The following is a 12495-nucleotide window of genomic DNA, read 5'->3' as shown; positions in this document are numbered from 1 at the left end:
TTACTTCATGTATATTTTGGTCAATGCTATAATGTGATTCTGCGCTTCTTTAGGGCAATCTGTGTGTCACATTCTTTTTGTACCCTTAAACGTTTATTATTTGGCTTAGCTAAGGAACTAGTTGCAAATGTTCCCTAAATGACTATACAGAATATTTACTTTACATCCCCAACAAGTTATTTCCCAAAATGTGAACTGCATAGATATTGTTAGATGTTATGAGGTACAAAGGGGCAGGCCGGGGTGGGGGACGAGGAGAAGGCTAAACAAAGTTAAATAGCTTTACTCTATGACCTCCGAAGAGTGTTCCATACACAACCCACAACCCACTGTGGCTCATTATCTTCCTGGGAGCCTGTTCTGTGGACCACGCTCTTGGAAACAATGTTTCACATGGTTTCCTGGCTCCTCAGGCAGCAATGTGAGTACATTTCTGCTGCTTCCATCTTCCTTCCCATTTCTGAGCTATTAACAATGCTTTAGGTTCAAGGTAATATAGTTAATAATTATCCCAATCCAGATACCACTAAGGGCATGCTAAATACTGGCTAATATTCAGACACACTTTTCATTATATTTTTATACATAGATTGGATAGTTTGATCAAAATTTCTGAGCTTTAGGTACCCACTCCATCCTGAGAGGCATTAAGATAAAAAACATGTATTAGGTAGTTGGTGCTCAGTAAATATTTCTAGACCAAATTTTGAATTAAATAAATGCCTGTTAGGTGATATTTTAGCGGTGAAAAGAACCTTCCTTCCTTCATGTTTACTTCAACATCCGTTAGTACTTTGAGTCATGCCTCCTAATGGCAGAATCAAAGCTCGCCCTGTTCTAGAAACACTCTGGATAAAAGAGGACAGAATCTGCAGCCTCCCATGGGAGGTACCCACCTACAGACTGGCCAGCAGAGTAGGAATCTGTCCTCGTTCGGGATCGCTTGTTGCCTTTGGTATTTGCTGAGGAAATAAATAAATAAAGGGAGGATTAGAAAGTGCTTCGCACTTTGACTTGAAAGCAACCTTGGTTGGTGTGATATTTTCTTACCGTCATAAAAATATAATAGTCCCTAAAGCTCTAACCCCTCAGAGAGAACCAAAGACATACGACTCAGAAGTGTGTAGATGTTAACACGGGGATCCCATCCAGTGCTGAGGGACACACTATATCGCTGAGCTGGATTTAGAAAAGGTAAACCGGGTAACAAGGGGAAAATATGACTTCCCAGCAGTGGCTCAGATGGCTTGTGTTACTAAACTTCTTCTAAGGATGTAGGGACCAAGGGGAGACAGATACTGCTGACCCACGTGCTTTGTATTTCCTATCAAAATTCCAGCTTGCTATTCTGTATGAAACCCAAACAACCAAAAATCACTAGGGTACTTAATTTATCCTGAAAAATATGTTAATACCTAAATTGATGATTGGAGTTTTCGGTTCTAGTTACTAAAAACACTTGAAATTCATTTCTAGCACCAGAGCTACTTTGTGAAAATGTAATGCAGTACCTCAGTAATGTATCTTGGGCGAAGGGTTAGTGAAATGTAACGTGTCAGATATTCCTAATTTGGGAGGGGGCCGACTCCAGCTGCCAAGCACTTGCTAATACTCACTGTCCATCAGCCTCCAGTTCAGCAAGGGGTCGTAGACAAAGGCTTCCAGCACAGCCATGACACTATCCTTGTGTTCCCGCAGAACCTCCATCACTGTGTGGCACGTGATTCTGTAGTTGCCATCCAGACCAGTCACCTGCACAAGGGCCAGAGCCAGTCACCACAGGTCACTGACACTGGCCTTTTAAGGCCTTACAACCAAAAGCCAGAGAGTGGAGAGGTCTATCACCCCCACGGAGGAAGTAGACACAGGCCATTACTGATGTATCAGGCTGAGAATATTTTCGGAGCAAGGGGACAGGACTGTGATTCATGTGAAACAAGGTATGATGTAAAAAGTGATAATACTTTCAAAGACTGGTCATTTCTAACACAATGGAAAATACCAAGGAAAGACTGCTGAAACAACGTGGGCATTCTGGGGAACTGATGAGATGTAATAAGCAAGTCCATTCTCAGAGAGGGTCGTAACTGTACTGGCCCATTCCCAAGTCACCAACATCCACTCACCTCCATTGCATTGGTCAACATTCTTGTGAGTCTAAACGGAATCTTCTCTGGGAATTTCTCTCTGGTCATAGCAACCTACAGGGCAATAGAGGGAAAAAACCAAGTCCACTGGTTAGGTTTTCTGTCACTAAAGCCAGGCGGTTTCTCTTTGCATCACCAGCATTAATTTCAATTAAAGCACAGAAATGAAGTAGCTTGAGTTGAGTGAGGGGACTTGTCACAGGGATTTAAAAGACAAAAAAATAAAAATAAAAAATAAAAAAGAGGGAGGAAAAAGGACAAACGTGCATCATGCCCAGGCCGCACGGAGGGTGAGGGTGTGTGAACAGTGAGTGGCCCTTGCTCCACGGGGTGGGTAGGGGATGATGCTTGAGTCCAACTATAGCAAGTATTGAAAAGCATGGGTTTCCTTTCATTTTTTTTTTTTAAAGTTTATTGGGGCGACAATTGTTAGTAAAGTTATAGATTTCAGGTGTATAATTCTGTAATACATCATCTATATCTCACGCTGTGTGTTCACCACCCAGTCAGTTCTCTTTCCATCACTATATTAGACCCTGTTTACCCTCTTCTAGAGCCCCCTTCCCCCTTATCCTCTGGCAACCCCTAAACTATTGTCTATGTCTATGAGTTTTTGTTCCTTCATTTGTTTGTCTTATTCTTTTGTTCTTTTCAGTGGGTTTCATTTCTTAGATGGAGTTTCTATCACCTTGGTGGGAGAGGCAGGGTGAGGGATGAGATAATGCATTTTGGGCTTGAGTTTGCCAAAATGGCTGGAGGAGGGTGATAACCGGTCATCCGGGAAGTTGAGCTTTCTTTTCTGTGGTGTTCTGGGATGCGCTCACCTCAAAGCAGTCCCCAAAGTCAATGTGCAGGATTTTCCCACTCAGCCGGTCCAGCATCAGGTTGGATGGGTGTCTGAGAAACAGGCGAGAGACCAAGGTGGGGGCAAGAGAGCAGCACTGATACGTAAATCAACAAGTATGTGCTACTCTAGGCCACAGGCTGGCAAACTATAGCCCTCAGGTTAAATCCAACCCCCACCTGCTTTTGTAAATAAGGTTTTATTGGAACACAGCTATGCTCACTTGTTTAAGTATTGTTTCAGGCTGCTTTTGTCAGCAGACATGAGTAATTGTGACAGAGATCGTATGGCCAACAAAGCCAAAAGTATTTATTATCTGGCCCGTTATAGAAAACGTTTGCCAACACCTACTCTAGGCCTGAAGTGAGGATTGATCTGTGAATCACAGGTTGCCCCATAAACACCACGATAATTTGGTCACAAGATAAATCGCTTCTGGCAGTGCTGCTGTCTCAGAGTGACAAGGCTCTAGCATAACTATTGAGACCTGTCCTGGGGGCCTGTCTCCCTGAGCCCCCAGCCAATCCAGGCAGGACCACCTGACTCTGTCAACAGGCACTGTTTTCTAAAACAAGAATTTATTATTTTTGTAGGATAAAACTATTTTTGCTCTCAAATAATTATATGAGACTTAATCCCAGGAGAAAAATAGTAGACACAGGAAAACTAGTTTTAAAGAAAGTCTGTTGAGTCAATTTCTAAGCATTCCTAAACTACTTTTTCAGTCAGTATATTTGGATAAAATTTATTATGACTATCAGAAGGATCTACTTTGGTTGGTTCCAATTACAGAAATACAATTATTTTATCTTAGCATAGTGGTGACTGATAAATGTTTATTGATTAAAACCAATCAGACTTACTATGGTTTTTAATACATTAACCTACGCAGAACGTAGTACCCTCGAATTATTTCTTTAGTTTGATATGCTGTTCTGTTGGCATGGATAATAAATAGGGGCTAACGTTGATGCCACAAAAAATGCCTCAAGTACAAAATACAAATATTTACCAAATGGTCCTAAATCTCACTAGAAAACAAAATGAAACCACTCAAGAACACTACAATGGAGAAAGAAGACTAAAAGAAACAAATTAAATTCACTCACCTATCTCCCAGGCCCAAAATATACCCAACCATGGACATGACTGCTAAAGAGCGGGTATAATTGGTTCTTCGATCAAACCACACCTAGAAGACAGGAGCATGAGTGAACCAAGGCTCTGGAAACTTCAACTGGTTTCCACATAATTATACGCCAATCAGTAGTTTGCTTATAGTCCATCATAACCAGTTAAAACGTATAATGGAATCAAGATCCCATTCACAACTACAAAAATAATAAACCATGTTGGGAATCAACTTTAGAAATGCACAGAACTTAGACGAATACACTTTGCTTAGAAATATAAAAACTTGAGTAAACAAAAATATTCACATTAAGGATATCCATTTCGGGTTGTAAAGATATAATATTCTCCCAAATTATTTGACACATTTAATGTAATTCCAGTAAAAATTCAGTGGCATTTTTTTTTGAGTGTTAATAGTATGGTACTTGAGAAAAAACAGGCAAAAAGATCAAATGAAATAGAAGCTCTAGAAAGAAATCCAAGGGCATATGGGAATTTAGTGTATAACAAAAAAGGAATCTTTTAAGAGGGAAAGGGTGGATTATTTGGTAAATACCGTGGTTTTGGCTGATCATCTTAATAAAACTTATATCCTAATCTTAAATTCAAAATTTAGGATTTTAGTTAGGATTTAAATGTAAAAACAAATCTTATAATTAGTACAAGAAAATATATGTACAAAGATACATAATTTTGAGGTGGAAAGGGCCTATCTAAATATAAAGCCAACAGTACAAACTTTAAAGGATTAAAAAATCTGTTAATGTAACTTTCAAAATGTCTCTGTATCAAAGAAAATAAAAACCCCAAACCAAGAAACATGGCATTAACAATATTAAAACACCAAATAAACATGAAATTCATAACACACATGAAAAAGATTTAATAGCCTTAATATATAAAGAGCTCAAAACTACTGTTGAGTCAAGGGAGAAACATTATGCTGAATCTATACCTGCTAAATTGCACGGCTCACCCATTTAACCTTCGTGATAAAAGACTGCACATCATCTGCAGTTAATCGTGACAATGAGCCCCCCAGGTGAGCATGAGCCAGTGAGCACGCCATCCCGACAAGAGGGGGTGTGCCAAAGGGCAGCGAGTGCACGAAGAGCCCCGTGTCCCATACCTCGGAGCTGGGGCTTTTCAGCCACAGCAGCTTGGCCAAGTCGTCGCCCGCCGTGTTATTGACGGCGTGCTCAAACACCTCTACTTTCTGCATCAGAGTCAGGTGATCGTAGTCGGGAGCCATCTGCAGCAGAACACAAATGTTCTCAGAGAGCAGCCCAAGACAGAGCTGCAACCCAGGAAGAAACAAGGCTCCGGGGCCAGGCAAAGCTGGGTTCTAATTTCACCACCGCAGCACAAGGAAAAGGGAAATCAGAACGTTGCAAAAGGAATAATGGAGTGGCCACGCTAACCTGATGCCCACAGGAACTGCCGGGGCCTGCGGGTAAAACATGAGGCCTCCACGCAGGACAAGACTACTGGTGTGAATGAGCACTGGAGGAGTCAAGGATTTGGGTACCAACAATTCTTTCTTATTCCTTACACATCTACTAAACAGTGCTCTGGATGCATCAGGTATCTGAGAAATAATACTGTCCGGCCTCACCTAGGATGAGGAGAACTTAGTTCCTGGGCTTTGGGACCCTTCTGTTTCTTAGAGAAGGTTATGTGTCAGGACTCACGTCCTTAAACCTTCCTCAATAACTAATTCCCTCAAATCGATTGTTCAGTGATGGACATATGTAGAAGCACAAGAAAAGCAGCTTCTCCGACTTGTGAGTTTTGCCTCCGAGACATACCCGCAACATGATGCGATGCTCGATGTTGAGAAGGATCTTCTTTTTCTCCCTGTAGTCCCGGATGAGGGCGTGCAGCGTGTCACAGTGGGGGACCCAGCCGATGAGGCCCGAGTTGGTTGATAAGGGAATGACTGCATATCTCTGGATGCTGGCGCCCACAGGAAAGCAGGGTTATTGTACAGTAATAGATCACACCTTTGGTCTGCTCATGGCGCATGCAAATAGTTACAACGAGCCTGCTGCACGGGGCTGTTGTGAGGTGTGTAATGAGGGGCCTTTCGCAAAGGCTAAAGCATCACGTAGAGACAGTGTGCTGATGGGATGAAAGCCTATCGGCCTCTCAACCTGCCTAACAAATGCGTTGCTTTGGGGGAACAATCCAGTGATTACTTCTAAGCCTAAAATAACCTCCCAACTTATTACAAATGTTCTTGATCGAGAGAGGTAAGAATGTACTAAGGATAGGAAAGGCTGGCCAGGCTGGAATCCCACGAGGGGTAAAACACATCAAATTTGCAGAATCTCCAGTCTACTGGCCACAGAGTGTTCCATGCTGTAGCTTTTAGAGGTTGTTAAAGGCATTTCGTATGAGAAATATGGAGGGTTTTCCTTTTTGTGTCTGACACCTTGGCTGTTGACGACTTCCTGTCAGGTACATACTTTTATAATTTATTTCATAAAGGTACATGGCTACCCGGGAGAGATGTAGGAGAAAACTAGAAGACCTCAAGTCCTTGCCGTGTTCACGGCGTCCTGAATACCTGAGGTTTTTCCGAAGAGAGGTTGGGTCATTGGCCAGGAGGGTGTTGACCAGGCCGAAGAGCTGCATCACTCGTTCGTCCTGCCGCAGATCCTCATGGCCCTTCAGGAGGAAAACAAACTCGTGCCCGTTGCTGCCTGAAAAAAAATGGTGGGAGAGGTTAGGGTGGGTCAGAGGGTCTCCAACCCGTTAGGTGGGAGACCACCACTGGATTCAAAAGACCCTGCAGACGGCAGTACCTTACCCTGCAAGCAGAAAAAGACTCCCTAGAACTGATGAGAAGAATGGCCATGCTAATGATGGTCCCCCAGTAAATATTGTGCAAATTAAAAATTTTAGAAAGCTCTGTCTTTGAGGACCAGGCATGATTCTGCACAGAAATGGTCATTCTATATACTCTCCTCCCTAACCCACTCTCTGCCCTTCTTTGTCCTGCTCTGGCCTGAGAAGCCTGAGCTCTCCACACTGTATCACCTGGGCTCCCAGTTGGGCTTGGCCAATGGGGGCACTGGCAGGAGGTCAGAGGGTGGAGAGAGGGAGAGGTCAGGGTATTTATTTGCCCCCGACAACCAGCCTGGCTACAGTTCTAGAAGTAGCTACGTTCATCTATGTGGTCTACAGCTTCTGGTGCTACAAGCCCTTTCTTGATGGGCTCCCTTTCAAGTGTGGAGGGTGGGGGCAACAGCGTCTCACTATGGGTTCTCTTAACTCTGCTCACACCTCTGGAAACAGTTCCTTCATTAGGTCTCCAATTAAATACTGCTGAGAACCCGACTGACACATGTTTTAGTGTCAGGAGACGCCAGCCTATGGAGAGACAATCACCTGTGGACCACAAGCAATGGTGTTGGTGAATAATCACTGCATTTCCAATACACGAGCATTATTACGAAAGGCATGAGACCGCAAAGCACCACCCGAGTACTTAGGCCTCAAACCTGCGAGAACTCATCCCTACTTGTTTGGATTTTACACAATCATTTCCCACAGGGACTGTGATGGTCTGAAAGAATATTCCAGAGCCCAGAAGCCCTTCCTTCAATGGAGCCTGTCATGTCCACGCTTGCCTCCAGATGCCTCGTTGTTGGCCTCATCAGCTCCCCCACAGCTGCCTACCATGCCCAGGGCTCCACATTGCAGGCCTTACACTTCCTTCTACTTGTTCTCTGTACGATCCTTATGCTTCACTGAAACAAGCACAGCTGTATGAATGAACTAGGAGTCTTGAGGATGGAGAGACACAGCATATGAAAGATTAGTAGTGTGAACAGCGAGCACTAATCTCAGAGGACGGGGCGTGTAGCCAGGGTGAGGGAGACACAGGTGGCAGAAGTGCACAAAGCTCCTTACCCATAAGTGTCAACTTTCGGGGCCTCTGCTTGGACGTGATGACTTGCAGAGATGGTGCTATGGACTGAATGCGAATGATCGGCTGGTTGGGGTCGTAGGTTCCTGGCACAGCCAACTCAAGGTCACGGCACATCAGGAGTTTGGGGGAAACATACTGCAGCTCTAAGGATGTGAGCTGTGAAGAATTACCACAGTTAGTTTGCTGCCCCTAGGGAGGAATTTAAATGCGATTTTGGTATTTTTCGATGAATTGCTAATAGCAATGACTTGTCCCAAAGTCTGCAGGTGTAAGTAAAACCAGGTGCTGTGGGGTTAGTGTTCCAACATTCCCAGCAAAACAGAAAGGATTAGAAAGGGTGAACCCTGCTAGACCCTGAGGATCCTACCTGTGGCAGCTGCTTTGAGATTCGTCTGAACACGTGATAATAGAGGTCCCAGGCTTGGGTGAGGTCCTTGACATTCCCTGATTTCATGTACTTCCTGCACCACTCTTGGGCCTCCATTAAATCTCGACCATACGCCTGAGAAGGAATACAAGGGACATTTGCATGTGGTGGCAGGTGTTGACTACGCCACAGACTGAGTCCTCTCAGTGGCACAGGTGTGGGGAGGCACAGACCGCTGGGCCTGGAGCTCCCGGTCTCAGGATGGCTTGTTTGGTCAAGTGAGGTCTCATGAGGTTTTCCAGTGAAAATTTCAGGAGGGTTTTTCACTTAAAGACAATCAAGTTTCTGGTGTTTTTACATCCTGTGACCTCCGTCACAGTACACTTTATTCAAGTCAGCAGAAAGGCTAGAGGGAAAGGAGTCTGATAAAGGTTTTGGGTCATGTCACTGCATGTTTTATCCCATACCTGGTTAAAGGAGGTTTCCTTCAGAGTCTGGGGTCCTCGTTCCATCATAGCATGCAGGGGCTCCAGCACCTCAAACATGCCTTTCACGTTCCTCTCCCCAAAGTACAAACGAGAAGCTTCTTCCAGGCCTTCGTGCCACATCTCATGCCACAGGATGGCCACTCGGATCAGCTCCTCACTCACCTGGATCGCAGAGCGGAAGGAGAGAAGCACCAAGGAAGGATAAGCTCAGCTCAGAAAGGCCTGTCTCGGAGAAATGGGAGCTACTCTTTCTGGCAGCCAGAGGGAGCACACAGCACTGCCATGAGGAAGAAAAACCACCTCACTCGAGACTGGCCAGGTGACCGGGGTGGCGGAAATCCCACACTGGCTGCCGACTCACCATCATGGCCTGCTGCACTAAGGTGTTACTGTGCTCACACATGTTCTTCAGAATCTTGTTGGCTGCATTGTGACGGGCTGTGGTCGTAGACTTAGAAGCCACAGTCAGTGGGTAGATGAGTGCCTGAAGCAAACACAGAGGAACATTTGCAAACGTTTGCGAGGAGCCTGGCACTAACTTTAGGGAGGATGACAAAAGAAACGGTGAGTATGATATTCACGCTCATTTGAGTCTACCAGGGAGAGGCTACTTAATTTTGAGGGTGAACTCTCTTTCCATGAAGGCTCCTGGAATGGCTAGCTGGGCAGACCCTCCTTGGGGCAGGACGGGAAGCTTGCCTCCCACTTCCTGAACTTATGTCTCCAGGGCAGGAAAGGCTGACCACCAAAGCAAAAGGTCAGCTGTTAGACGGGTCTCCACATACCTGCGGATGATACCGACCAATGTCTGTGAGAAGCTGGTGAATGAGACGTCCCACCAAGGGCCTGGGCGTATCGATTCTTGCAATGAGCTGAGGTATAACCTGGCATTCAAAAAGACACAGTATGTAGCACATGAGCCATGGAAACAGCTCTAGCGATTCTTCTGGGCAATGACCAGCTCTTGTAACTTGTTCTGGTAGATGCTGGTGGTACTAACGTGATTCGTTCCCTTTAGTTCTCTAAGAGAAACTAAGATAATACAGAGCCGAGACCTTGGGACAGGTCCCTGTGTCCTCAGCAGGCACACGCCTGCTGCCTTGTTACTCTGACCACTGCGTGACTCTAAGAGGAGAGAGGAGAGCTGACCCATTGTCATACAGGGATCTGGTCCCGCTCCCCACACAAGAACGCAGGACATGGTGAGGCCAAAAAGGAACACCCACGGAGCCATAGGTAGGGAATTCATACCACTATATTCTCGCTGGCGGCTGGGTTGGAGACACAGGAGGCAGGATCCAACGATACGCAACCTGCCGTCCACTTCTCTGCCAACCAACCCACCCCACTTGCCAGCTGCAACCCGCGCTTGCTAGCTTAGCCGTGGAAGTTATATCAGTGGCCAATGGCTAACTGGTTACAGTTGACGGTCAACTAGTTACAGCTGATGGCCATCTACTACCTGAGCCAGCACATTTCCACATGAGGCCGAGAGCCTGGAAACTGCTCTCTGGGACTCTGTCCCCACACCCTATCCTCACCTGTAACCCAACAGCCTCACTTATAACCAAGCAGCCTTACCCATAACCATCCTCACCTGTAACCAAGGATCCTCACCTGTAGCCCAGCAGCCTCACCTGTAACCAAGTGTCAATCTGGATCGCTTTCACCCCTTCCACCAAGGCTTCATTTACATCTGGCCAGTGACCATAATCAAACCATAAGGTGAGGACTCTAGAAAAGAAAAACAAGGAAGTCACAGGAAACTTAGTTTCCCAGCTTTTGTCTGTTTTTCACCTTTAAGGTTCTTGAGAAGAGAAGACCTGGCAGGGCCATAAATCAATGGCTCTCCAAGGTGTTTGGCCTTGGGACCATTTGGGGGTAGGTGGGTTGTGATGGCCGGCAGTGCTCGACTGAACACCAGGGGACCATCCTAAGGGAGCAATCATTTCATTCCAGATAATGTAGACAGTCACATGGCATAAACACAGAAATCTAACAGATGAGGGCCACAGACAACCATGGGTAACCTTTGCATAGAGTCACCTGAAGAACAGTGGCAACCAGGAAACCTGGGGCTTAGCCATCAGGGGGTCCCCAAACAAAGGAGGCCGCCCTTGGCCCCTGCAGCCTCTGCACTGGTTGGTCTGTGCCATTTGTTTAGGTCTCTCAGAGTTGACTCTAAAAGCTGAAGGGATTTCAGCAATACTGTGACAAACTTGTGGGTTTCTTCTTCCCTACATAACACAGCACATATGGGGAGTTCAGAGGCCACTTCTCCCCACTCTTTGTAGGTTTCACCCACAAGGGCGGGATCCTGGTTAGCTGTTCCTCTTGGATGTACTGACTGGGGTGGGCAAGGATAAGAGGACTTTACGTGTAACTTCTATGTCCTGCCATTCACACGGCCTACCAGGGTTTCTCCTTCCCGTCCCCGATACCTGAGTGTATCCTGGAGGTTGTTGCCTCGTGACAAGGAGATAGAACGGAAGAAGCCCTGGACGGCAGGGACAGTGTACATCAAGAGGGTTTTGGACAAGTCCTGTGGGAACATACACGTTAGTGACACTCTTGCCTCAGCTTTCTTATCTGTAAAAAGGGCATAATAGCACACTAACAGTACCTGCCTCAAAGAGTGGTAATGAGGATTAAATCAGTTAATGCAAGAAAAGCCTTTTGGTGGGTACCTGGCACATAGCAAGCACTCAATAAATAGCAATGGTGCCATGACAATTATTATCTTGGCCTAACAGTGGCTTCCTGAATAAGGTGGCTGTGGAGGGAGGGGCCTGAGGCTTGAACAGGCTAATCTCTGGCCCTACCAGCTGCCCCGGTGCACTCTGAACTAACAGCCCAAAGGGAGGTGGGAGGGGGGAAAAGGCAGAGATGGAGCCTGCCAGGTTCCGTCCTCAGAGTGGACGTGCAGATGTGCGCGGCCACCCACACACAGATGCGTGCCATCAGAATGAGCTCATGCACTGGGAAGCATGACAAGGAATTCATTCTTCAGCTCGGGGTGATGTCAGCTCCCCAAACACAAACACGTCCACAAAAGCACGGTCTCAGACAACGCTGGATGAAAAACCAGCAACGTTCTCTAGCTTCATCTGGCACCTGGGAGTAAAGCCTCAGGTGCCTAAACACTGAACTATTCTGTTCCTCAACGCCTGGTGCCTGGGTCAGTCCTTAGTGGAGGAGGAAGGATTGGGTACCTCAGTGACCTTCTTCTGCAGGGGAGAGGGCGTTGGGCTGTTCTCGCTGCTCTCAGCCTCGCTCTCACTGTTGCTGCCCTCGGTGCTGGTGGCGGTGGCGGTGGCAGTGGCCGCTGTGGTGGCGGCAGTGGCCGCACTGGTAATGTTGGCCCCGCTGGCGTGACGCAGCTTCTTCTTCTCGTCACGGGCCTGGTTCTGGTGTTTGTAGTGTAGCACAGCTTCGAAGTTCATCACTGCCCATGCGTGCCAGGCCTGGGGGGCAAGAGTCAAGGACAGACAATGGGGCTGTGACCAACAGCAGTGGACAGAGGCTGGGGCACCAAGGGCTTAGAGGAGTGTGAGGCCGAAGCTGAGGAAAATGCTGGA

At 46.4% G+C, this 12495-nt stretch overlaps 1 protein-coding gene across 2 annotated transcripts in view; it reads right to left on the bottom strand.

Annotated features, from left to right (window-relative positions):
- Positions 1 to 12495, bottom strand: part of MTOR (mechanistic target of rapamycin kinase) — a 115676-nt gene that overhangs the window by 5622 nt on the left and 97559 nt on the right. For both annotated transcript variants that reach the window (XM_019746727.2, XM_019746728.2), the window contains exons 39-54: positions 12130 to 12381; positions 11359 to 11459; positions 10555 to 10651; positions 9703 to 9801; positions 9279 to 9401; positions 8897 to 9079; positions 8430 to 8564; positions 8044 to 8218; positions 6695 to 6830; positions 5934 to 6081; positions 5255 to 5377; positions 4101 to 4183; positions 2972 to 3044; positions 2127 to 2201; positions 1617 to 1752; positions 897 to 962 (exon numbers count right to left, since the gene is read on the bottom strand). In XM_019746727.2, the coding sequence (XP_019602286.2) occupies positions 897 to 962; positions 1617 to 1752; positions 2127 to 2201; positions 2972 to 3044; positions 4101 to 4183; positions 5255 to 5377; positions 5934 to 6081; positions 6695 to 6830; positions 8044 to 8218; positions 8430 to 8564; positions 8897 to 9079; positions 9279 to 9401; positions 9703 to 9801; positions 10555 to 10651; positions 11359 to 11459; positions 12130 to 12381 (2005 nt within the window). The remainder of the gene's footprint in view (positions 1 to 896; positions 963 to 1616; positions 1753 to 2126; positions 2202 to 2971; positions 3045 to 4100; positions 4184 to 5254; positions 5378 to 5933; positions 6082 to 6694; positions 6831 to 8043; positions 8219 to 8429; positions 8565 to 8896; positions 9080 to 9278; positions 9402 to 9702; positions 9802 to 10554; positions 10652 to 11358; positions 11460 to 12129; positions 12382 to 12495) is intronic.

This window comes from Rhinolophus sinicus, linkage group LG06 (genome assembly GCF_036562045.2).
Source record: "Rhinolophus sinicus isolate RSC01 linkage group LG06, ASM3656204v1, whole genome shotgun sequence".
NCBI lineage: Eukaryota > Metazoa > Chordata > Mammalia > Chiroptera > Rhinolophidae > Rhinolophus > Rhinolophus sinicus.
Note: the sequence above shows the minus strand (reverse complement) of the source record. Positions and strands in the feature narration are given on the sequence as shown.